General features: G+C 39.2%; 1 protein-coding gene across 20 annotated transcripts in view; it reads left to right on the forward strand.

The window, feature by feature from the left end:
* The first annotated feature begins 307 nt into the window (after positions 1–307).
* LOC116247949 (putative ABC1 protein At2g40090) overlaps positions 308–26,968 on the forward strand; it is a 45,299-nt gene continuing 18,638 nt past the window's right edge. For 5 of the 20 annotated variants that reach the window (XR_007572620.1, XR_007572621.1, XR_007572631.1 and 2 more), the window contains exons 1-9: positions 476–699; positions 802–880; positions 1,475–1,757; positions 1,873–1,922; positions 2,030–7,600; positions 9,810–9,892; positions 9,990–10,086; positions 11,161–11,324; positions 14,587–14,808. Coding sequence is in view for 1 of the 20 variants with exons in the window: in XM_050076316.1 (XP_049932273.1) it covers positions 11,316–11,324 (9 nt within the window). In the remaining 19 variants the exon portion in view is untranslated. The other 15 variants (XR_007572630.1, XM_050076316.1, XR_007572623.1 and 12 more) reach the window with 14 other exon arrangements.

Here is a 26,968-nt window from a genome sequence, read left to right on the forward strand (position 1 = left end):
GAAATTTGATTTGGACAATGCCATCGCCTTTCTTTCCATCTAATTCATATCAAACACACACAATAGGGCCAAAACTTGATCCATATTATTGAATTTGGAGTCTAAAGAGTAAAGAGCAAGGGAACTATAAAAATAATTCAAAGAATGAGAATTCAAGTTCAAGTTTAAGTATTACTTTTTTATCGACTTCATTCATTTTTATGAAATGGCGTTATTTCGGTTCCATTTTTATTTTTGAGAGCCAATCTTGACGCACACATTGTTGATCTAATCGGGTTTCCACTTTCCATCTCCTCAACTTTGAGCGGTTTTTTTCACGGAAGTTCAAATGGCCGTTTTGGATGTTTCACGACTTCATTCATTTTTATGAAATGGCATTATTTCGTTTCCATTTTTATATTTGAGAGCCAATCTTGACCCCATCAAGGTGAGTCATCATCAGTCATCCCTCTTTTCTCTTTCGAATTTAGGGTTTAGTCCCATTACTACAGTATGTGGTGCTCGGCTTCTTCCCTCTGTTAAAATCCCAACTAGGTTCCCTGGGTTTGCGAATCTGAGGAACCTCATGTTGAATCTCTTGCAGAAGACGAAGCGCTTCCAAGCCCGTCTGATCGGCAGCCTTGGACCTTTTCTCCCATCAGACGAACCCTTTCGCGTCCTGCTTGCCTACTTGGCAGCAATCGAGGGCCTGATTTTCAGGTAATGTTCATTTTATGGTTCTTTCTTTCATGCCCAAACCACTGCCTGTGAATAAACTCCTCTTCTAAAGGTACTAACTGTTTTTTTTTTTCTTCTTTTTAGTTGGCGTGGTGTCCTTGCTAGATGTATTCATCACCAAAAACATCTGGCGATCTGGGTTCTGATCAGTTGCAACAACAATGTAGCAATGACCACTCTTCTGCTTCTTCTTTTCATGGTTCTAACGTGTTCACAATTATGATTTAGTTCAAGTTCTTTTTGTAAAAAAAATTGATCTTTATACTACCAAAATTTTGATGTTATAAGAGCCGTTCAGTTTTTAACTATTAAAATTTAAGTAAAAAAATAACTAACCTAATATATGTTTATCATCAACTCACTCTTAAGATCTTATAAAAATTTCAAAAAACTTAGTTTAATAATTAATTTTAATAAGTCTGGTTTTCATTTCCTACCCCCAAGTGCTCTGGTTTTTACCAACTTAGATGCTTCTTCTAAGAAAATAAAAATAGAGGCACCGAGGTTTTGATTATTTGTTAAGAAAATTTTCATGTTCGATCCTACTTTTTACCAAAAGGACAATTTTTTGTTTTGTGAATAAGGAGCGATACGATTCGTTTAGGTAGAAACTTAGAACCGTTATGGTTACACTCCGGCTCGATTTGAACGTGGCATTCTGCGGTTTTGCATGTAGCATTGTAGCCCCGCACGTACCCTCATTCTCTCACTCACTGCCCACTTCTCTCTCTCTCTGTGAATCCATGGACTCTTGAAGAGCCCGTTGGCATCTGCGTCAATCAACATCGGCCTCCTCTTTATCATCCTCGTACTGTTCTCCATCTTCAAGAAGCAACCAGGGAATGCCGTCGTATATGGCGCTCGAACCATGTCGAGGGATGAGGGGGCTTTCCCCCCCGCTACCAGGAAGACGCCTTCTCGTTCCGCAGGTTTCTTCCTTCTTTCGAACGGGTAGGGCCGGCGTTTCGGGTAACAGAGGACGACTTGATGAGGAACTGCGGCCTGGACGCCTTGGTGGTCATTAGGCTCTTCAAATTTGGGTAGCCTTCTTTTGCTATTTTCTGATGTTGTTGGTTTTTTTCTTCCTTCTTGTTCTTCTGGGAATTTGGTGTCTGGGGCATGAAGATTGTTGCTGTGTTTCCCCTTTTGAAACAGTTTCTTGAAGTTGGGTGAGGGGAAATCCTGCGAGGAAGTATCACCTTAAGGTCTTTCAAATTTGATGGGACACAGAGTTCGATTTGTGTTGTGTAGCGGCAGAGATTTCTATCCGTCTAACAATTTTTTTTCTGACTTTTTCACTCTTGGTCAATAGAAATCGTTGGTCCACTCATTGGTCGTCACGTTTGATGGGCCTTTGCGGTATGGTCTTGTTCTTCTGATGGTAAAGAGGTTTGCCTTTTTCTTTTTCCTTGTCATGATCCATCGCTTTACTTTCCTTTTTCTTGCTTCTGTTTCTTTTCCGATGTCTGTTCCTTCTTTTTGTTGAATTCGAGTTTGATGGGTTTCGGATGTGGTTTGTGCTCTATGTTTACATCCTGCAAGTGAACTCTTTTCTTCCTTTCTGTCTGGATCAATGATTCTTGTTTTTTTCCCGTCAAATCCTTATTCTTCTTTTGAAATTCTCTCGACAGCATAATTTATGCATGAGATATTCTTATATTTGCAGTAAGCATGTTTTTTGGACCGTTCTGTATGAAACTATGATTGACCATATTTGCATTTCTGTGCTTTTTCTTCTTCAGCACAAAGCTTTTTATGCCGTGTTCAGTAGTCGGATTACTGGTGCTTGTGCTTGTTAATTGCACAAGTCAAAAGAGATCCTCCAGAATCACCCTTTCATATTCGATTGATTCTTTTACCATATCGAATATTGGAAGACGATATAATAGGTAATACATTCTTGGGTTATATGAATGTTAACAAGAATTATTATTCCTTATGATTTCCTGAAAAACATTGTTCTTCACGCTTACTATTTGGTGAACTCCTTTTAAATTCACAAATTATTACTTTAATCTTGAGTAGGTTTGTTTTGCTGCAATGGTGAACTACACAATTCGTAACTTGTACGTGAGGATGAAAGAAAACCGATGCCATACACTGATCATTATCGTTTGATTCATTTTGCTGCAGAATTGTCAGGGCTCTTTCCTTGCTGGCATTCTTTTCATCTTAGTGAATGTTTTATGTCATATGCTTCTTTTCATCAGATAGTACTTTTAAGTCTTTGACTAACTATTTCCCAGCTTTCTTTAATAGAATGCATCTCGATCATATATTTAATAGGCCATTTTCATCCATCAGCTTAGGGAAACATAAAAAAAAGAGTACTTACTTTGACATGCAATAAGACCGGGGCAGAGCTAAATGTGGGCTTGTGTGGCAGTTGCCCACACGGTCCACAAAAGTTTATGGATTTACATATTCTTTAGCGCCAACTGTTTGCTTATTTATTCTCCTTCGACATATTTAAAACTTTGGATTTTTTGCTATTCGTTCTTGTTTGGAGCTTGATTTAACAACCTTGGAATGACTGCCCAGATGATGCAATATTTTAATGATATTTTAGATGAAAAAGTCTGACTCATGACACTTCATTGTGCTTCTTGATGCACCGTGGCTGTAGAATCGAACCATGTACTACTGGTGATATGCACTGTGATTCAGTTGGAGTAACTTTGCTATGTTATAGAGCATATTGCTTAGTGTTTTATGCAATTTATACCTAAAATCCTATGACTTCAAGATCAGCAGTATTGTGAGGTGAAGATAATGTGGAAGAGCTTTTATGTTCATCAGGGGCGCACATGCATACACGATCATGTGCATACACGAATTGCAGATGAAGTGTTCTTTCATCAATCATGTGCATGCACGAATTGCAGATGAAGTGTTCTTTCATCCATGCATGCAAATGTTGGGATAAATAGTAATTACCATATTATGACTTTGCATTTTAAATTTTGTTTTAGTCAACCTTCATGATTTTTTTTTCCGGCTTGTATATCCTTCAATACTCCTCTTGAATTTTCCAAGTTATTTAATTCAGTATTCTGCATTGTATGTTTTACACATAAAACGAAAATATAGGTTGAGCTCCAAACAGTTGATGGGCTAGTGAAAGAAAGCACTCAGTGTGCTCCAAATGGTTATTATTTCATTCCAGTTTATGATAAGGTATCAGAAAAAGGTTCATTAGCTTTCTTATTTTTCTGGTTGCCTGGACGTTTTGTAAGTTTTTTGCTGGAAGTGTTGTAGTAAATTAAACTGCAGTGCTGTTCCACTCCTAACAGATGTTTCTATCGGTTTTGTTCACTGTTTCTGTAAATGTCTCTTCTTCATTTAATGATTCCAAGAGTTTCCTGAATCAAGCTGCTGAATTTTGTCACAACATATTTTTCTGTCATGTAAAACTCAAGCCTCTGCAGTTTATAACTGTTTTCTGCATCAAAAACTTATTGGTAATGTACTTTTTAATGCTGCTCACTTTTTGATAAATCAATAGGTTCTGGTTACTTTAGTATCTGTTGGTCCTTTGTGCAGCTTTCATGTTCATTTACGTGCAACTTTCATGTTCATTTAGGTTTTAGGACACTTAATATATAAAAAATACCCCTTTGATATGAAACATCTGATAATGAATATGGTTCGGGAACTTTAGAGTTTAGAGATTTACTCTTCATTATAGTAAATGGGTAAGAAGGCAGGTGAATTATTACAAAGTGAAAGATTGTTTTGTATATTTTGGTAAACAACATGGGGTATGGGAATTGCCCTGGAGTATCTGTGTTGGAATGGCTTTTTTTTGACACAGATATGCCTGGGGCCCTGAGCGATTGAGTATGTTAGATGAGATTTGGTCAGATCCAATCCAAAACATTAAACTTAAGAAAGGGAAAAAGAATGACACCCTTACCATGTACAGTTTACCAGCGAGAGGGAGAGAGAGAGAGAGAGTACCAGCAAGAAGAATCTGATGGTAGCGAGTTAAGACACCAGAGGGCAAGGGGTGAGCCACCAATGAGGGCAGATAACTTGCAAGAGAGAGATTGCGTGAACCGATGGCCTCCTAGAGCTGGGTTTCCCCTCCTTCATAATGACTGATGAAGAGAACCTGTATATATATGCTGCTGTGTTTTAACCCATATTGTCAATTGTCATAGATGCACCCACACTCATATCCATATCCATGTGACACAGATATTTTGGTGGTGAGGTGGGCTGAATTGGTTGTTTCTGCTGAAGATCAGCTTTTAGTGATTGTCTTAGACTTAGTTGTTCAGTCTCTCAAATTTTTGTACAAAAATGTAAAATGTTCTTATGAATCACTAACTTAGAACTCCAACTCCTTTTTGATATTGAAGAAAGACTTTTGTGTTTGGCATGTTTCTAGAAAGAAAACAACCTTATGGTACTTGGTCTATGTTCTTTTATCTATGTTTGGAACTTTATAATTCAGTCCTTATGGTTTTCTATTGCATAAGGTAGGTAAGAATATTAATTTATGGGCATTTATAATCTAGTATGGTCTTTTGGGGATATTACCTGAATGTGCCAACTATATTCCATGTATTTGTGCAATATTTAGCTAAGACTCTCTAACATGTGCGGTATCAAGATGTCAGGTGCTTTCGTAGAGACGTATACACACACACATGCTTACATTTTCGCATATAATGAGCTACCAATTCATCTAAGAGACAAAGGAATAAATGGTGTGGCAGCTTAAAGCCTTAGGCAGAAAGGATCTCTTCTCTTACTAACATTATGCATGTTCACTATGTTGCTGATGTCCTTTGTACTTACTAACATTGTGTATCTTGTGTTGTAACTTTAGGGTTCTTTTGTTGTCCAAATTAAGGGACCTCATGGATGGTCATGGGAGCCAGATCATGCAAGTTGCTGCTTTCTGGTCCCATGCTTGCCTTTAAAATTATGTTCTCTATTTACTTGTTGTCTTTTGTTAACTCCTTCAGTTACTTTCCTGAACCTTCTTACTTTTGGTATGTGACATGCGAACTTTGGCTGCCAATATTATCGTGTTTTAAATTAAGCTCATGACTACACGGAAGCTTGCATTCTTCTGCAACTGACAAAGCATTAGTTTTGTTCTGTTGGCAACTAGATCCCTGTTTCTTTTTCTAGTTAAGTATGTCCCTGAACTTTCAGTGAAAACGTGTAAATATGGTAAAGGATTCTCTTGATGTGGATCCAACTTCCACGTAGACTATTTGGCAGTATATATATGCCAAGGGCTTGAGGTTGTAATTGCTGGTTAAAGTAGTCCTGTATAGACTGATTTGCTATAATTGGAAAGGTTTGGATTGTGCGTCTTCTGGAAAGTTTTTCTCATCCCCACACCCAAAAAAAAAAAACACACCCTTCCCACCCTTAGGACTAGCTTGACGCAACTGTAGGACCTGAAGACACTTTCAGCAAAAGCTTGTTATTCATCTGAAACCAGGGGAATGTTAAAGATGTTACCGCAGGAACTGGGATATAGTGGAGCAGCACAATAAGGATTTGATAACGAACTTCCCACATTACTCTCAATAACTGAGCATAAAAGATTGTAGTTAGCTGGCAGGAGAAAGAAGATGTGAGGTGTGGGATAGTGTGAAGATGAAGAACATTTATGAGGAAGATGAAGGAACCTCTGTGCTGTGTTGACAGTGCATACAGATTCAGCTCTGGGCAGATTAAGGAGCTGAGATTGCTGATTTTGATAAAACAGGAGTTGTACCGGAGCCTGTGTTCCATTTATTACTAGAAAATATGGGAGTTGTTCGACAAGGCTGATGTCAACCAGTAATTTTTCAATCTATTTTACGTTTAAGTTGAAGGTTGTTAATCACATCCATATGTAAGTGTATAAGATGATGGAAGCATCTTTTCTACCATTGATTTTATAGATGGCTATGCCACACAGGTACTTGTCAAAGGCCCAAGTACACACATATTGTGTACATATATCATATATAATATATGTAATATACTTGTATATGTCATATCTAACAATATATTATGTATACATATAATTTATATGTAATATTGCTTATAATATATTGCATATATTATACAACCTAGGATTATATATGTATATAGCTTATAACGTACGTTATGTATATGCACCATAATAACAATATATAATATATGTTTATAATCTGCTATATATGTTGTATGAGTTCTTTTGAGAATTTTAGAAAGCTTAAATGAAATTATTAAGAACTCATGAGCTGCTTATATATAAATGTTGGGTACTCTTAAGGAACTAACAACAAGATTAAGATATACTTGACTGTGACTTAAGTATAGATTAACCTTAATTAATATAAGTTTAATTAAACTATTCCATAATTAAGAGTTACTAAATACCTTTCAGTTTGAAAGTAAATAGCTTCAAAATTGGGGACAAGATTGAAAAATAAAATAAAATAAGAGGGAGGTCGTTGCACGACCCCCATTTCAAGACCAAAAGAGAGGGATAGAAGAAAGAGACGAGGGGAAGGGAGGAGACTGATTTTCAGGCGGTCAAATCAACAAGAATCAGGTATGGTGTCCCTAGCATCCCTTTTTGCTTTCGGAAATGGTTTTGATTCAGTTAATGCATAATTTCACACCATATTTTTGGAATCATGCTTATTTCATGTGTTGCACGCGTTGATAACTTTTGCTTGACCAAAAATGGTGCAGACTGGGATATTATGCAAACCCCCAACTAGCCAGTTTGTGAAATAGCGTCTTTGCAGCTAGTTTTTGAATTGCCCGAGCCATTTTGCCAGTCGTCGGCGGCTGACCATGGCCAGTCCGGCTTGACCACAACTCTATCCGTGGCCACGTATTGCTGCTGGTGGTCCGCTTGGCTTGTTTTTGACTTCTTGAGGTGCACTGCGTACCTTGTCCTGTTTGGGGTTTGTTGTGCGCACGTTCCCATGCGAATGATTATGTTGTTGATTTTTCCATCACCTATGTAATTGCATGAATAGTTGAACGTGATTGCATGAATAGTCAACTAGGCAACCTTTAGCAGACCTTATTATGTTTGGGGTGTTGTGCCATTTGACCATAGAAGTGTACCGCCAAGAAATGTTAGATTGATCCTCCCTAGTGGGGAATGAATCAAAATTATATCTGTTGCATGGCTTGTTCTTATACTTGTTACGTACTATTTATAGTTGCATGTTATAATGTGGTATGTGGATGTGCTGCGTATATGACAGGTGGAGGTTGGAGTCATGACTGACGCCAATGTGATGTAACAGACCTAGTGAATTGCATATGGGCAGATAGATAGGCTTAGCCTTTGGATATGTGTTCTCTTGATCTCTTGATTCACTGTTATGTTTTGTTGGTTCATGATTATTGTTATGTTTTGTTGGTTCATGATTATTAGTCTGATGTTAAAGAACCTGACTTGGGCTCCACAGGTCCTGCTCCTTATCATGATCATCTAGATGCATTAAGAAGTAAATTATTTAATTGTTCATGCGACATTATCGTGAAATGAAGAAAACATGCATCAATCTTTTCACTCCATAGCCGCTTTGCCACTCAGTTTCTTAGTTATTCGTAATGACATATATATATATATATATATATATATATATATATATCATATTTATATGATTTGTGAATTTATATGGTCAGGGTGTGGCCATAGAAGTCACACGCTACTCACACACATCGCAATGCATTGCATTAGAGCTAAAGCCACCCAATAATTTTTATCGGGTGGCTGTGGAAGTAGGCCTGAACTAGAAGCTAAAACTCATTAAAGCTTGGCTGGAGCTCAAGCCGAGTATTAACCATGTACGAGTTCATGACTCAACTGGTTTATGTAAGCGGAATGGAGTTGTTCACTGAATCGGTTAGTTAAAGCGTGACTCGGTTCAAAAGATAACTGGTTTGAGTTGTTGCAAGAAACAATTCGCACAACTCCTTTTTTAAATATTAAACCGCTTTCCAAATGTGACACGAACGATCGGGCGGCGGCGGAATTCTTTCTTTCGCTTCACCACTCATCCTCGGTGGTCGTCAAGTCCTCCGTCGCCTTGCCTTGCCTCTTCTTCGTCGTTCATCGAGTTCTTCACTCCCGACTACTGCTCTCCCTGGTCGGCCGCCGCGTCCTCCAACTCTATGACGGTCGATCTCCCGTCCGGCGTCCATACCTCGGAAGCTCCTGTGACTACAGTGTCCCGTCGGTCGTCATTCGTCAGGTTACTCAGGTCTCTCTCTCTCTCTCTCTCTCTCTCTCTCTCTCTCTCTCTCTCTCTCTCTCTTTTTCTCTGTTGTGGGTAGGTGGTAGCCGAACAGCGAATCGCTTCTCGGCGTCTCGAGCTCCCTTTTCTGTTCCACCGGCAGCCATCGGCCCATTGCTATTTACGATGGCTGCCGATGGGAAAAATAAAGAAGGTGGGGGGGGGGGTTGGAATTTATGAGGTTTCTCTTTGTGCTGTTTACCAACATTAGGGCTCCTTACTATGTCTGTTTCCCCTTCTCTTCCTCCCGGTAACTTCTATGCCCATTGCAGTCGTAGAATAGAAGTTTTGTTGGAGGATTTCAGGTATTCTTTTTTGGGTGTTCTCATAAGAACCGTCGACTGCATTTATTGTTTTCGATTCAATGTCTGTTTCCTTTCTTGTGTGAATTCTGTTGTTGGGTGTGATGCTTTGGTGATGTTTAGGCTTTTATGATTATTCTTGCTTTTGCTGATTCTGTTGTTGGGATTGGGTTCATGACGGATGCCTGTTCTTGGGCCTGGTTTGGATATGTTGGTCTTCAATTTTAACCTTAGTTTCGTGTATTTTGATTTTGCTGGTAGCCTGGTCTAGTTTTCATGATAACTGCTACTACTTTTATTGGTGTCGTGTGTAGGGTTTGTTCTCTCCTTGATGGTGATCCTCGCTTTTATGCTCTCTCTTTCTCCCATTCTCTTTCCTCTCTCTCTCTCTCTCTCTCTCTCTCTCTCTCTCTCTCTCTCTCTCTCTAAGGATCTCAACTCTTATTGACTATCTTGTGTTCCTTTGATTTAATGAGTTTGGTGATATCCTTGGTTTATTGTTTGAATGATTTTCTTTTTTTCCAAATTGCAGGATATTGTCTGATATGCAGACACTTACCGCAGAATGGATGTCAAGCACAGCCAACCCAGAAGCTGCGTTGGCACCGGTGTAAGGTACTCTCATGATGAACAAGATAGACTAGTTTGTGTTCCTTTGATTCAGTGAGTTGGGCTTTATCATAGGTTTCCTTTTTTGAATTTAAGTTTCCAGATTGCAGGATATTGTCTGCTATTGGGAAACTTTTCAGCAGATTGGATGTCAAACATACGTAACCTACAAACTGAGTTGCCACCAGTGCAGCATCCAGGTGAGGATTGCAATAGGAACAACTTTCACTGTTAGAGCAGTTGCTCTAACAGCAGCTCATGTTTGCTTTCATTTCTTACGCTGTTATGTTTCTCATGGTTATTTATTTCTAGTTGCCTGTTGTTAAAAAGATAACTATGTTGCATTTTCTAGTAGTATATAACCTTATTCCTGGTTTTTGGCACTTAAAGTTCAAATTTTGCTGTCTTATGATTTTGCTGCTCAGCATGATATCAAGTTGAATCATGTTTAAATTGTTTATCTGGCTCATTCTGTTAAAAATTTGAGTATATCTGGGAACAATATGTCACAATGGCTTATATCATTATTATATGGGGATCAATTAGTTAGTTTTTCTGGTCAAGGAATAGATACATGTATGCAAGTTCCTAAGGAAGGTGGTATAGGTATTGGGTCCCCCTTTTCAAGTTATTACTAATATTAATTTTCTCTGCATGCATGTCTTTTATGTGCAGATGTGCATGAGCATGTGTGAATGCATACGTGCATGGTCCCTATTCGAGACACTGTGTGAAGCGTTCGACATGTTGAGTTTTGGAAATAAATACATCTACATGTTAGACATTGTATTAGTATATATGAGTGTACTAATGATTCTACTGAGAGGTATATCTGTAGCTTTAGTTGTTTAATGGTAACTAAAGTCTAAAAAGGGTAAAAAGCCTTTAGTAGCTTTCAGGTCAATAGGTAACCTAAGGACCTAGACTTTGGTAGCTAAACAACTTTTCTCTTTCTGAGATTAAGAAGGTGCTTGCATCACTACAATCATTTTCATTCTTTAGGTATACATCCTTTGGAAACTCTGAACTTACTCTTTTATGATATTGAAGAATTGCTTGCATCGATAAAATCGTCATATGCTAGTTGAACTTTTGATACTACTTTTGTCCGTGACCTTCATGCTTAATCACTCTATGGTTTCAAACCTGATTTTAGAGTGGTGCTTTTTTGTTAACAAGTGGTTGTGTGATTTGTACAGTTAGCAAGGTGGGGTTTGCGCCTGAACCTATGTTTTTCTTTATCATTTACATTATCATATCATCTTATGTGGCAGATATGTATACACAAAACTCTTGGCAATCCTTGGAAAAGCAAGGCGACCTGTAGAAGCTTTGGATATGGAACGGAGGGGAGTAGTTGGGTCAGCTAGTGTGTATTATGAACTGGCTTGTTGCCTTTGCAATAAATAAAGGAAGGTGTTGAGATGCTATGGTTCAGGTTTGTCATTTTTAGTTTTAGCAATTTTGTCAGCAGGTATATTTTTCAACGAATTTCCTCTCTTCATGTCTTTCGTGATTTATGACATTTTTTTTGTTCCTTTGGCGACTTAGGTGGTTTATTTTGTAATTCCAGGCTGCTGACGTATGAGTTAGTAATCTTCCTAGTCGATTTCATAATATTTAAGCGGTTGTTGTAAATGATCACAAGGATTTTAGATGGCTACAAAATCTCAGGATGGCTTGTATTAAATTCTCTGAAGTATTTGTCTTGTGCTGAGTAAACATTGTTCCTTGTTGGATAAGCTTCAAACAGGGCTGACTCTATGCCAGTACTGTCAAAAGAGGGCCAGTTCCCTTAGTGCTTTTCCACTCAACCGTCTCTACTGGGAACCAAAACAGAAAATGCTTTTACTCTTCCTAGTTAAGAGTGTTATACCAGTATGCATGTTCTCAGATTTTTTTACTTCCTTTAGAAAAGAGATGTTCGGTTATAATTTTTCCAAGTGTTTGTTTCATCTTTCTAGTTTTTATTTATGATTTTTCTTTAATTTTTAGGCGTCTATATCTCCATCAAATAGAATACAATTTTGAACTTGTCTGCACTAGAATTTCCACTTAGGGAGATGAGGGTATTTTAGGACTTGCGTGGTGATTTTGCTTTGATTTCGGCAGATTGTTTTTTGTGTCTTATTGCTAAGAGGATTATCTAAAACCATTTAAACCATTCCAACTCGGCCTGAAAGTGGTTTTTAGGTGGATAGGAGAATGAGCTATAGAAGTAGCAATTTCCCGTTAGCAATCAATGATCCATCCCTTTGCAAGAAAACCTCACAACAGGAGAATTTGGAGAAGATTGCTTGGCATGATCGTCTCTTTTTTTGAGAGTTGAAGGAGAACCCGTCCCTTGTGGCATTATCCTTTTGCAAAATCGTCATTTCGCAAAGTCCTCCTCATGTAACTGGGGCACAAGACTGATCTAACTTCGCTGGATAGTGGTACATTTTGAGCCTAACAGAGTCCAATCCCATAGTTGTCATTATCATGCATTTGATGATTTTACAAAACCCACCACACAGGATTGGTTTGTCCTGGGCTTCCTTTGGGATAAGATAAGAGCTTAACCTACACCATTAGTAAAACTTCCAATCAGTTGAGGACTCTTAACATTTATTTGAAATCATCACCATTAAACCAACCTTTTGTATAGAAGTCCCTAGGAGAGTTGGTGAAGTTCATTTTTCTACCGAACCAACCTACGTTGTTTTGCATTCACCCTCTTCTTTAGAGTAGAATTCCTTCCTTTTGATGATATATTATTTGATGTCAAGATTTTTTTTGTGAAAGTGATAATTTTCAGTTTTGTTTGAAAACATTTTAAAAGTGTCTTCTCACACCATGATGTGGCTTTGCTTTATTCTTAGTACCTCCTTGAGTAGAAGAATAAAATTTCAAGTTTTTGTTGCCAAACAATGGAAGAGGAAAATTATAAAGATCCTGGAGGAAAGGTCCTGTGAAGTTGAGAAAGTCCAGACTAGGAAATGCTATTGACTCTGGTAATCAAGCATTTGCAAGGATTTTGCAGGAAAATATCTTGAGAGAGAAGCCAAAATGCTTTGTAAGATCTTGGAAGATAGCAAAATGAGAGTTGAGAGATGGGCTCGGGGCTTGTGTAGTCGTTCCTCTGGGTCAGTAATCAAGAGTACCGGGTAGGCATATAGGTGATTTATGTCTATACCGCGAAGATAACGACTTATGAACCTTTGGCTCGTCGAAAATCCGTTGAAAACCCGCAAGGTGAAGCGGGTTGGATACGCGACAAAGCTACACACAACCACCAAAGGGGTGGAGCTTCGTAGTAGCCTTTGGGGTGGTGAGGTATTCCCTCGAAAATCAAAAGACAAAAGCTCAATGTTAGAGAGAAAAAAAAAAGAGAAAAAAAAAGCAAAAGGTGCCTGCCAAGAGATTAAAGGCAAAAAGGCTGAACTCGCAGAAATTGAATGTGACAATCTTTGGTAGATGTGCGATTCTAGGGTCAATATCTTCTTCTATTTTTTATTAGGATGATTCCTTTATGTTCATATTTTGGAAATTGAAAGACATTCCTTCTAGACATTTGACGGTATTGACGCGAAATGAATTCTAATGCTTGTACGGTACTATGTGTAAAGGCCATATTATTTGCACAACACGTCGTTTTTGAATTATTTCAAAGTAAAAACTTGACATCTCTAGTCATAGGAGGAACTAACCAATCTCCTTTGGTCTTGAAAGATGTTTGTCATTTCATTACCTATCCCCTTTGGCTTTGAAAGATGTTGGTCTTTCCATTACCAAACCATTAGTCCATTCATGGGATAGATGAAACTCCTCAAACCTAGTCAACTCCTGTTGAGTGTGACAATTTCATTTTCTTTGTCTCAAGAGATGCATATCATTTGGGATAAATGATTAAAGCTGGCCCATTATTCCATCTTAACCGAGTGTCTTCAACATAACCCAGTCTTAGGATTGAGTCTGTCATAGAAAACCTCTTATCTCTTTTCAAAAGGATGAGTCAATTTTTTAGTCGATTTTGAAATGTGACATTTTTGAAAGGTTCTATTCGTTGAAGTTGCATGAGTTTTGGGTTTTATGTCCTCGGGTCCTTCATGGTTAAAACCAAGTTAGTACGCAGATTCTTTCTTCTTGTGTCACGTTAGTGTCAGGTTAGTTGAATTGATCCTTTAGTTTGCTATTGCACATGTTCAGGATAGGTTAAGGTCATTGCCTTGATTTGTTTTCAATAGGATCTTATTTTGATTTAGTTTGATTATTTAGTTTGTTGAGTTGGGCTGGTTTGATTTTATAGTAGTTTGCTTATTTTCTGCTTTAATGGTTTCCAGCATATTGTCATGTTTAGTTTTCACGTTCATTGTGACATGGGTTGTTTAGGTGCTTTGTTGTCTTAGTTGCTTGGTTTTCATTTTTCAATGCATTCACTTGTGTCGTAGACCGACTATCCTTCCGCATATGTGGTAAAATTTCAATAGTGAATGATCTTTTGATCAAGCCAGAGGTTTGGTACTTGTCAAGGGGTTGCACTTGTTTAATTATAGCTTCAAAAGCCATCAAGGGGACTCTCAAAGTCCATTTTCTGGCCATACTGTAAAATGTGAACTGTGTTTTCTTTCTTTTACTTTTAATTAAATTCGGTTAGATCTATGTGTTTGTGTCAATTAATGGCTTTATATGTTTTAATGGGATAATGGCTTCTTAAACAGAAATTAAATTTATGGCAACTTTTTTTGGTGGACGAACCAATTCTTGGTGGAGCAAAGATAGGTTGTAACGTCATAGTATAAACTCACGAGAGAGAGACAGAGAGAGGCTTAGGCTGGAAAAGGTGATCTTTACCTCTTCGCTCTTTCCGTTGTTCATTAGCGGTGTTCTTTAATATACCTCTTCACAATGATGAGGCTCACTCAAAACCGCTCTTCTTCAGGGTATGCACTAATTCTCAGGCAATTTAATTCTTTAACTTCCTTTTTTTCATGTTATTCTTTGAGGCATCCAAGGAGAAGCAGAATTATTTAATTGATTTTTTTTTGTAGCTGTTAAAATGAGTGAACGTATATGTATGTAATCATCATGTGATAATCGATTGTTTTCCAATGCATCCAGTTACGATATTTGTATTTCTGTATACATTCATTCACATTCTGGAATGCCAAGGGATTGGTTAAACGAGTCTTGATCTGTGCCATAAGTGGATGAAAAAGCTTGCTGTGGTGGACATGATTTTCAAATATTGCTACCAAACACTGAATATCTTTTACTGTAGATGACATCTACTATGTTAGTAAGTCAGCAGTATGTTTTTCTTTTTGCTTTGTGTAATCTCTTATTTTTTATTTTCTTGTCTTTGTAATCTTTTATTCTTTTTATTTTCTGCTTTCCGAGCTGAATATCTTAGCTGTAGAGAGCCGAGGACTCTGCAATGGCTATGTTTCAAGCTGTTGGAGATCCCAACAGGTCATGTTGTTTTCTGTTTATTGTCCTATCAAGCTCTTAAAGAGCTTAATTCTTAACAAATTAATTTGTGAGATATTCATTTTGTTCACATGGTATCTGTGATTTGCTTTGTTCGTCAAGTTGGAGCTTCTTTCTCAAAGAAAAAAATGAGACGGTGTGCTGCTATAAGTTTTCCTGATTGATTCTGAATTGGTTGTTGACTTATTTGAAGATCTGCGTCGGTACCAATTGTTGTGGCAATTAGAAGACTGGTTGTATATGTTACAGCAAGTAGATTGAATCTTGCTGCTGCTGATTAGGTTGAGAGGATTGAACTGTCATGTTTCTCATTTCTAGTATGCTATATCTCTTCCATAATCTAAGTTAATTTATTCTATATGAAATGGAAGGCAAATAGTACCTTTCCCTCGGACCATTCCTTAAAGTTACACCTACAAATTATGTGTCATGGGCTGTGGTGTTTTAGTTGGGTAGGAGAAACTTTTTGCCTAGTCAATTTTTTCTCTTTTTCTCAAGGAACCCTTATAATAGGAGACTTAGTCTGAGGAATTCATCTTGTTATGAACCCTTCCATCACAAAGACCTATATTTACAGGGGAGGAGGAGCTTGTGATGTTTAGTTTGCAAAAACCATCCTAGTCATTTCTCTACTTCCAACCATAGGTCACTTGGTTTTATAAACGTTTTTTTTTTTATGGAAAAGGGAAAACAATCTAGGCAATATATCACATGACGTCAAGAATTTTTAAAACCTACTATTCTGAAAGGAAATTTTGCGACACTTTGTCTTAGGTATTCCTTTGAGGGTAAAGGAGGAAGTTTCAAGCCCTTGCTGTCAGTCAATTGAAGGAGAAGACTGGAAATATTCTTTGTGTGAGCTATGAAGATGGGTTCAGTGATGTTGAGGAGCTCAAGGATTAGGAAATGTTATTCGCCTTTGCAATCAAACATCTGCAAGAATCAAACATGGAAGTGCATGAGGTGGAAGCCTGAGTGTTCTTCAGGTAGCAAAATGAGGGTTAGTAATTGAGAGTACTCGGTATGCATAAAGGTGATTTATGTATATTCCATGAAGATAACAATCTATGAACATTTTGTCTTGTTGAAACTCACAAGTTGAAGTGGTATGACACGTGACAAAGCTACACAAAACCATCAAAGAGATGGCGTTCTATAGTAGCCTTTGAGGTGGTGAGGTATTTCCCTCAGAGGTGAAGGTCGCCCTAAAAAATATATATATGAAAACAACAAAAAAGAAGCAAAAAAAACACAAAGCAAGAAAAAGCAAAAGAAAATCAAAAACAAAAGAAAGCAAGAAAAAAAAAAGTGCTTGCCAAGGGATGAAGGACATGAAGGCTGAAGTCTCTAGCATTATTTTAGATCCTTTGTGGGTGAATGATTCGAGGATAATATCTGCTTCTTTTCTTTGGTTTCCCATGAAGCTGAGAAATTATGCTCATACATTGAAAATGGAAAGAAATCCCTTCGGGAGCATCAGTGCGATTCTAAATCCTAATACTTCATCGAATACTTCAGCACAGGTAAAAGAAGGTTTTGTCTTTTGCACACATGCACTAAAAGCCTATTGGCAAAAATTTGAAAATAACAAGCCATTTCAAAGTTCAACTTGATGTCTTTTGCTATATTCCTAATTGGTGAGTATACGAGGCAATATAATTCCCTTTAGATCATTTTATGGTCTTATTGTTGAGTGTCAACCTGGTTTAGAGTCTTTAGACTTTGAGACTCATGTTCAATATTTATTTATAGCTGTAACACGCAATGGAGGAAGAAAACGAAGACAAAACACAAGATATACGTGGAAAACCTCAGGAAGATGTGAAAAACCACGGAGAAGCTCTAACTTAGGGCAAAACCGCAACCCTAGGAGAGAGAAAGTTTATTTCCCCTTAATCAACAATTTACAATAAGTGGAGATTATAAGAGAGAGAGGTAGAGAGCCCCGCCTAGGGTACCGAGCCAGCCTCGGTATCCGTGCCCATGGGACCGGGTTCATATCCGGACCCGGTTCCCTATTACAAGATATTCTAACACTCCCCCTCAAGCTTGCTAACATTCTTTTCAAATTGAGATGTACATAAGATGTTTGTTTTCAAATTGAGATGTACATAAAAATTGAGATGTACATAAGGCTTTAGTCAAAACATCTGCAACTTGATCTTCAGACTTCATATAAGGCAGGATCAATTCCTTTGAATCTATGCGTTCCTGTATGAAATGACGATCTATCTCCACATGTTTGGTTCTGTCATGAAGGACCGGATTATTAGCTAGGTTAATCGCAGACTTGTTGTCACAATACATCTTCATCTTCTCTTCCATTTCAACGCCATCTCTTCCATTTCAACGCCAATATCTGCTAGAAGAATCTTTAGCCATAACATTTCTATAACCCCTATAGCAACTGCCCTGTATTCAGCCTCAGCACTGGATCTAGAACAGGATCTAGAACAGACTTCCTGCTTTTTACTCCTCCATACCACTAGGTTACTCCCCAGAAAGATACAGTACCCTGTGGTAGACCTTTTAGTATCTGTGCACCCTGCTCAATCGGCATCAGAGTATCCTTCAATATTCAGTTGGTCCTGCTGAGTATACAGTAATCCTTTCCCTGGGTCATTCTTTAGGTACCCCAACACTCTTTCTGCACTCTTCCAGTGACTCAACACATTTACATCAGGGCGAGTAAGAGTAAGATAAATAAGCTTACCAACCAACCTCTGATATCGTCCTTTTCCTTCATCATTCAGGATGTTACCAGTTTTGATACTTATCTTTGTACCAGACTCCATTGGAGTTAGAAAGGGCCTGCATTCCAGTTTACCTGTCTCTTTTATAAGATCCAGAGTGTACTTCCTTTGGCTCATAACAAGTCCTGTCTCTGATCGAGCAATCTCTATTCCCAGAAAGTACCTTAATTTTCCCAGATCTTTAAGATCAAATTCAGCAGCTAATCTCTCCTTCATCTTCCTTTTCTCTTCTTCGTCGTCACCTGTGACAATCATATCATCAACATATACAAGAAGAAGGCTCACCAACATATACAAGAAGAAGGCTCACCAGACCATTTCTCTGCTTAATGAATAGGGTGTGATCACCGTTTCCCTGTTTGTATCCATTAGTCTTCATTACTACCCTCAGTCTTTCAAACCATGCTCTAAGAGATTGCTTCAGTCCATACAAGGCTTTCTTGAGATGACAACATTTTCCGCTTTGGGCATACCCAGGAGGCATGCTCATATAGACCTCTTCCTCTAGATGGCTGTTCAAGAATGCATTCTTGACATCAAGCTGGTCCATGCTCCACTTCTTTTGCACTGCTAGTGCTAAGATGACCCTCACTGTCTTCAGTTTAGCAACAGGAGCAAAGGTTTCATGATAATCAATTCCATATTTTTGGCTGAACCCATTTGCCACTAGGCAAGCCTTATACCGTTCCACAGTACCATCAAGTTTGTACTTCACATTAAACACCCACTTGGAACCAACTAAGTGAGTCCCCTTGGGAATATCAACCACTTCCCAAGTGTTGTTCTTTGCCAAGGCATCCATCTCATCTGTCATGGCCTGTAGCCATTTAGGATCCTCTTTAGTCATGGCCTGTAGCCATTTAGGATCCTTTTTAGCATCTTCCACACACCTGAGAATCACAGACATAGACAAGGAAGTAATAAAGCATTTGTAATCCTTGCTGAGTTTTGCATATAAAACAAATCTCTGAATGGGGTGAGAAGTACATGACCTGGTTCCCTTGCGCAAGGCTATGGGAAGATCTTCATTTAGTGGACTTGGTTCATTCGGGGAACTCATAGGATTGGGATTGGTTACATCAACATCTTCAAGCACATCTTTCTTCTTCCTGGTGTACACCTGGCCAAACAAAGGACCACGGGTAGTGGGCTGTTCATCCCCAGGGCCCCCTTCCACATGACTCTCTATCATGTCTGAGTGTGTCTGCCACACTGTGACTAACCTTGTAGTCCAAGAAATCCATAAACTGAATCAGCTGGTTTGAAGAATACTCTTCCACATTGTTTCCTATACACTCCCCCTGAAGAGGATTCACAGGAAAGTACGCCTCATGTTCATAAAAGGTAACATTCCGGGAAACATAAATTTTGGAGGTGGTAGGATAATACATTTGTATCCCTTCTGAGTTGAGGAATACCCTACAAAGACAACTTTGATAGACCGAGGGTCAAACTTCTTGAGGGTTGGACTGTGGTCATGGACAAAACAAATACACCCAAACACCCGAGGAGTAAGAGGCCAAGGGTTATGAGTGGGCATGAGGGGGAACGACCATTCAACACATGAGTAGGCATACGATTAATTAGGTGGGCACTAGTGAGAAGAGCATCACCCCAGTAGCGCTTAGAGACGTGTCTATGAAACATAATAGCCCGGGTGACGTCTAATAAATGGCTATTTTTCCGTTCAGTCACGCTGTTTTGGGGAGGTGTATAACTACAGGACGTCTCATGAACAATACCCTTGCTCCTCAAGAAGTCATCTAGGGATTGGGAGACATACTCTCGAGCATTATTAGGAAAGCCTGAACAGATGTCTGAAATGGAGTCTCAACAAATGCAACAAAATTTTTGACAATGACGGGAACTTCACTACGTTCTTTCAACAGGTACACGAACGTACAACGGGAGTAGTCATCAATAAGAGTCATAAACTACGTTCTTTCAACAGGTACACGAACGTACAACGGGAGTAGTCATCAATAAGAGTCATAAAGTAATAAAAACCAAAGTAATAAAAACCAAGGCAAGTGAGTACTCCCGAAGGACCCCAAACATCAGAGTGAACCAAAGCAAACGGACGGGTGGTTTTATTGAAAGAAATAGGGTACGAAGCCCTAACATGTTTAGCCAACTGACACACTTCACAGGTGAAGGAGTCCATGGAAACAGAAGTAAAAAACCTAGGAAACAACTTCTTAATCAACTGGAATGGGAGATGTCCAAGCCGCTTGTGCCATCACATGATAGTAGATCTGTCCTCCACGCCTGACAAATGTCCACTAGTGGCTGAAATGAGAGCAGAAGCAACCTGGACGGGCAGTCTGTAGAGTCCATCAATAACCGAACCAATCCCAATCTTCTTCCCCGTCACCAAGTCCTGCAGGAAACAACGATCAGTAGAGAAGATTAGATTGCAATTGAGTTCTTTGGTAATACTGCTGACAGATAACAGATTCACAGGAATATTGGGAACATGAAGAGCATTATGAAGACGGTATTTATTCAACAAGGACAAACAGAAATAGAAGACTCATCAGTCATAGACACGCGTAGCTGCCCGAAGGACAATTTGTATTCTTGAAACATCTTAGGGTCCTCTGTCATATGATGCGTAGCTCCGCTGTCAATAATCCAATCACCAAGAGAGGAATTACCTTGATCGCTTGTGGCAACAAGAGCTTGGGCTAACTTAGCTCCCTCAGACGTGGATGCTTCCTCCGGAGTAGTAGAGGCCATAGATAGCCGACTGATGTAAGCTTGCAATTCCTTGATTTGATCAGAGGAGAGCTTTAATTTTTCAACACTCGAGGAGCTATCCTGACTAGAAGCAGGCACAGGAGGACCCCGCCGACCAGAAGGAGGACGACCATGGGTAAGCCGCTTTTTAGGGTGAATATCCCAACAGAAATCCACAAAATGCCCCAACTTGTTACAGTGACTACAACGTCGAACAGGACGCTGTCCAGTCCCTGAAGTACGGCTAACAAAGGCAGAGGGGGAACTCTCATGACTGGAGTGCATCACCTGACGTCGTTGTTCCTCAGATTCCACCCGAGCATACACTTCCTCAATCCCAGGGATCTCATCACAATTGAGAATTTGACTCCTAATGGATTCAAATTCATCACGCAGACCCCCAAGAAAAATAAAGGTCTGGTTCATCCATTCTTTTTTCCAGTACAAGGCATGATCAGAACCACAATTCCAGTCATCATTCACATGATAGTCCAGTTCCTCCCATTTAGTTTTCAGGGCTGCATAGAAGGATGCCACAAACAAGTCACCCTGTTTAAGGGAGTAGATGCTACGTTTAATCTGGTACGTACGCAGGACTCTTTTCTTACGGCCATACATCCTCGCAAGCACAGTCCACATATCATAGGCGGTCGACTTTCGCAAAATAAGTGGCTGAATATCAGCAGAAACAGAGCTAATGATTCACACCTTAACTTGACTGTCTTCCAATGCCCAAGTCGCCCAATGAGGATCTGTTTTACTAGGCGCAGGTTTCTCTCCCGTGATATAAGAAAGACGACCGCGACTAGTTATCCCTATTTCGAGTGCAGCAGACCAAGAGAGATAGTTGTCTTTATTCAGCCGAATGGAGGTGACTTGAACCAGCAAGTGCTCGCTCTTGGTATTGTTGTTTGTGTCAAAGGCAACATCGATCTTGGGAGTCATTTCTTCTGTCATCAGGAACACCAAAGAGAGACAAAAAACAGCACCAGGAAACACGACCAGGGTTGTGGCCCAAGAACCACGACGATGGCAATGGAACAGGCAACGGTGGCGGTGCTAAGAAGATGACGGCGATGGAACAGGCAACGGCGGCGCCACTAAGAAGATGACGGCGAGGGAACAGACAACGGCGGCGGCGCTATAACAGACGACGGCGATGGCGGCTCAAGGAGAACCGGCGGCGGGAAAGCACAAAGCAGCGATGGAATCACACGATCACTGAACAAATCCCACACGCGCTGGCTCTGATACCATGTAGAAACACGCAATGGAGGAAGAAAACGAAGACAAAACACAAGATATACGTGGAAAACCTCAGGAAGAGGTGAAAAACCACGGAGAAGCTCTAACCTAGGGGCCAAACCGCAACCCTAGGAGAGAGAAAGTTTATTTCCCCTTAATCAACAATTTACAATAAGTGGAGATTATAAGAGAGAGAGGTAGAGAGCCCCGCCTAGGGTACCGAGCCAGCCTCGGTCTCCGCACCCATGAGACCGGGTCCATATCCGGACCCGGTTTCCTATTACAAGATATTCTAACAATAGCCATGCTTAGTTTGAGTCAGTTTCATGTAGTGCATAAGTTGACTAGAGTACTTATTGTGTATAGTCTAGCATAGTAGGGACATGGGTTAAAGTTGTGTTGTGGTTCCATGCTTGTTAGAATCTTAATTATAGTAGTTTTTGTTTGATTGTTAACTGTCGTCATCTTTTCATTGAGCATTTGATTCTATTTAAAACCATGTACCTAAGTTGTACATGTCCTAGCTATACCGAGGTATGGTTCAGAAGAACTGTGAATGTTAGAGTTGTTAAACCTTGGTATTGATTTCATGTGTTTGTTGGTTTTCACTAGGATTGTCAGAAGTTAGAGCATATGCTTATTGATTGTATTTCTAAAAGGCCTGAGCCAAGTTAGTTAGCTGAATTATTTTGCAATCATATTAATTCTTGAAATGTTTTCTCACTTTTTGTGTTTGATAGTTAAGATTCCCTGCATCATAATTATTTTCATCACTTGTTCACTGAACTTATGTATGTATTTATGTTCTTAAGGTGTTGCTGGTTTTGATAGTCTGGTTTTTGGTTTAAGATAGTTCAAATTTTTTATTGATCTGAGTATTATACTTTGCCAAGTTGAATTGTCTAATAGTGCTTTGATCGGTTTGGTTTCAAATTTCATAGAAGGTTAGTTTCTTTACCATCGTGAACCATCTCTAGTTTGAACTTTGCCTCTGTCCTTTCTTTTGGCCTGAGATTGGGAAGCAATTTCTATATCAATTCGAAAGATTTTTCTACTCAGTTTTCTCTTGATCAAATTTGGTGAATTTTGGAGTAGATTTAATGGGCCGAAGTCAGTTTCTTCCAAACTCCGCTTCTGCAACACTGTTGCAGTTGTTGGGACAAAACAGGACAATTGGGGAACCATGTTTATGAATGGCTATAACTTTTGATCCCAAAGTTATGTTTGAGATTTATAAAATGGACTATTTTCATGGAAACTTTAGCTTCAAAATGAGATACATTTTGTTAAATTTGGACATCATTTGCCTTTCCTAATCTCTATTTTTACAGAAATCTCTCCAACGAGGTTCATAACAGTCTTATTAGTGATTAGATTTTGGACATCCTCTTTTGTCACTGTTGTGTGTAATTTTTTTCATCTTTTTACCCTTTCGCATCATAGGGAGTCATTTTGCATGTTTTTTTATATAAATTTGTTGAATAGTTTATAGATTTTTTTTCTTTTGGGTTTCAAGCTTTGACTAACATTTGTGGAGCATTGAAGATATTGCATTCAGCAATGGAAGAAATTACCCTCGTTTCTATTCCCGTGGCTTTTTTTGTTCTAATCCCGTGGCTTTTTTTGTTCTTTTATGTTTAAATTCTAGTACTGACATCACAAATAGAGTAAGTTTCATTTGGATGTCATTCTTACCTTAGTGAGAGTTCAGTTTTGAAAACTTTGGTGGCCAGATTTCTGTGTCTCTTGTTGCAAAATATCATTTTAAAAATCCTTAACCATAAGGTTACACCAAGTTTTTGTCACCAAGTGGCATATTTTACAGTAGGCATTCAATTGACTATGCTTTATTTTTATGTTTTGCTTTTGTTGCGTGATGGAGAAGGGGAGTGATGGAGAAGGGGAGAGAGAGAGAGAGAGAGAGAGAGAGAGAGAGAGAGAGAGAGAGAGAGAGAGAGAGAGACACACGGTGAAAATATATTCTATTCCATATCGTGCTCTATTCTCTACTTAAAGAGAGATTAGGGCACGGTTGTGGCAGTTACAAAAGTAGGACAAATAAAGTAGTAAAAAGACAAAAGAGAACTCTAACTTTTAAATAATCAAATGACTACCACACTTAAAGCAAACTTTCTAATTTCAACACTCCCCCTCAAGCTGGAGCATAGATATCAACCATGCTCAGCTTGTCACAACATCTAGAGAAATCACCAATCGGAAGAGCTTTCCTGCTTGGTCTTCAGAAGCTACATGAACCGTAGACACCACACCTTTTATAAGATGCTGAATATAATGACAACCCACCTCAATGTGCTTAGTTCTTTCATGAAATACTGGATTGTTTGCAATATAAGTGGCAGCCTTGTTATCACAGTACATTTTTATAGGAAGAGGAACATGAATACTCATATTCGTTAGCATAGATTTAACCCACGTCATCTCAGTCGCCGTTTGAGCCATTGCTCTATATTCAGATTCTGCACTTGATCTAGAGACTACATTTTGTTTCTTGCTTCTCCATGATATGAGATTACCCCCAACAAACACACAGAAGCCAGTTGTTGACCTTCTATCATCAACAGACCCTGCATAGTCAGCATCACTGTAAGCAGCAACATTTAGAGATTCACCTTTCTTGAAGAAGAGGCCTCTCTGGGGATGATTCTAGGTATTTCAACACCATCAACGCCGCATCCCAGTGGACTTTTCTAGGCTTTTCCATAAACTGGCTTAATTTTCCAACAGCAAAGCTAATGTCTGGTCTTGTTACAGTAACATAAAGCAGTTTTCCAATGAGAGACTTGTAAGATCGGGAATCTACTAGTTTTGATTGATCATCATGAAGATGAATACATGGATTCATAGAGAGATTAGCCGGCTTGGTCCCTAGCATCCTTGTGTCCTGCAGTAGATCAAGGACATACTCCCTTTGAGACAATACTACACCTTCTTTGTTCTCCACAACTTCAATCCCAAGAAAATATCTCAAGTGACCAAGATCCTTCGTGACAAAATGCTTTTGAAGAAAAGCCTTTGTAGCATATATTTCTTGACCACAATCACATGTCAAGATAATGTCATCAACATATACTATCATGACAACTATACCTGTGGAGGTCTTCTTGATGAATAGAGAATGATCCAAAGGATATCGTTCAAATCCACATTGTGAAACCACCTCTGATAATTTGTGGAACCATGCTCTGGGACTTTGTTTAAGTCCATAGATAGTCTTCTTCAACCGACACACTTTACTACACTCCCCCTGTTTCTCGAACCCTGGAGGTTGCTGCATATATACAGTCTCCTCAAGATCACCATACAGAAAGGCATTCTTCACATCAAGCTGATACATAGGCCAATCAGAGTGTACCACAACAGAAATAATAAGGCGAATAGTGCCCAATCTGGCCACTGGAGAGAACGTCTCAAAGAACTCAACCCCGTATGTCTGAGTGTAACCTTTAGCCACTAATCGAGCCTTGTATCGCTCTAATGACCCATCTGAATGATATTTGCCTGTAAATACCCATTTGGAGCCAACAATGTCACAATCTTCAGGTGGATCGACCAACTCCCAGGTACCACGTTGTACGAGAGCATCCATCTCATCTTGCATAGTTGTTAGCCATTTACAATCTAGGAAGGCCTGTTGATGACAAGTTGGGATAGTATGAACTGCCATAGCTTTAAGAAACTGTTGTAAGTCATCATCAAGATGGTTATCATCAAGATGGGCAGTGGAAACAAAGTGAGAGATAGGATGCATGGTACACTGTCTCTTGCCTTTGTGCAGGGCTATAGGCAAGTCGTCTGAAGGAACAACATCAGGTATACTTACTTCAGTGGAGCTCACATCTTGAGAAGAGTCTGATGGTCGACCATGAGAGGGGTCCTGTCGCTGAGTGTAGACCAATGGAAGATCTTGAAACCTATTCATAGTTAGAGTAGGAGATGGAAAATATTGCAACAGGACAGGAGAAATAGGTAAAGGGATAGGACAAGGCATTTCAGATGATGCAGAAGTATGACTAAAGTAAGACCGAGACTCGAAAAAAGTGACATCCGCACTGATATACTCTTTGTGAGTTACCAGATCAAAGCACTTGTAGCCTTTTTGGTTTCGAGGATAGCCAATGAACACACACTTAATGGCTTGAGCAGCAAGTTTATCACGTTTAGGCCCAAGAATGTGAACAAAACAGGTACAACAAAAAACTTTTGGTGCAATGGAAAATAAGCTTCGATTGGGATAAACAAGTTTAATAGGTACTTTGTTGTCAATGGAGGATGATGGCAAACTATTGGCAGGCCATAAGTATGGCATCACCCCAGGTACATGATTATGAAGCATTAGGGTACGAGCAACAGTTAGAAGTTGTCGATGTTTTCGTTCGGCAACTCCATTCTGTTGTGAGGTATGAGGACATGTAAATTGTGGAGAGATACCATTTTCAGCATAAAAGGTCATTAAGATAGATGATTTGAACTCAAGAGCATTATCAGTGCGAATACACTTAACCAGAGAACCAAATTGAGTCTTTATTTCAATAATCAAGTTTTTGAGAATACAAATTACTTCAGATCTTTCCTTCAAAAGGAATACCCAACTGACTCGAGAATAATCATCAACAATGACAAGAAAGTACCTAAACTTATTTCGGCTAGCAACCCTGCTAGGTCCCCACACATCAACATGAAGAAGATCAAATAACCCTTGACTTGAAGGACTAAGACTCGAAGGAAAACTACTACGTCTGTGCTTGCCAAGTTGACAAGCCTCACACTGAAAAGACTCTGGAACTGAAAGATTAGGTAGGAGAGAACAGAGCTTGGGTGCTGAAGGGTGACCAAGCCGGAGATGCCACTGGAAGAC

Source organism: Nymphaea colorata, chromosome 2, assembly GCF_008831285.2.
Source record: "Nymphaea colorata isolate Beijing-Zhang1983 chromosome 2, ASM883128v2, whole genome shotgun sequence".
Classification (NCBI taxonomy): Eukaryota; Viridiplantae; Streptophyta; class Magnoliopsida; order Nymphaeales; family Nymphaeaceae; genus Nymphaea; species Nymphaea colorata.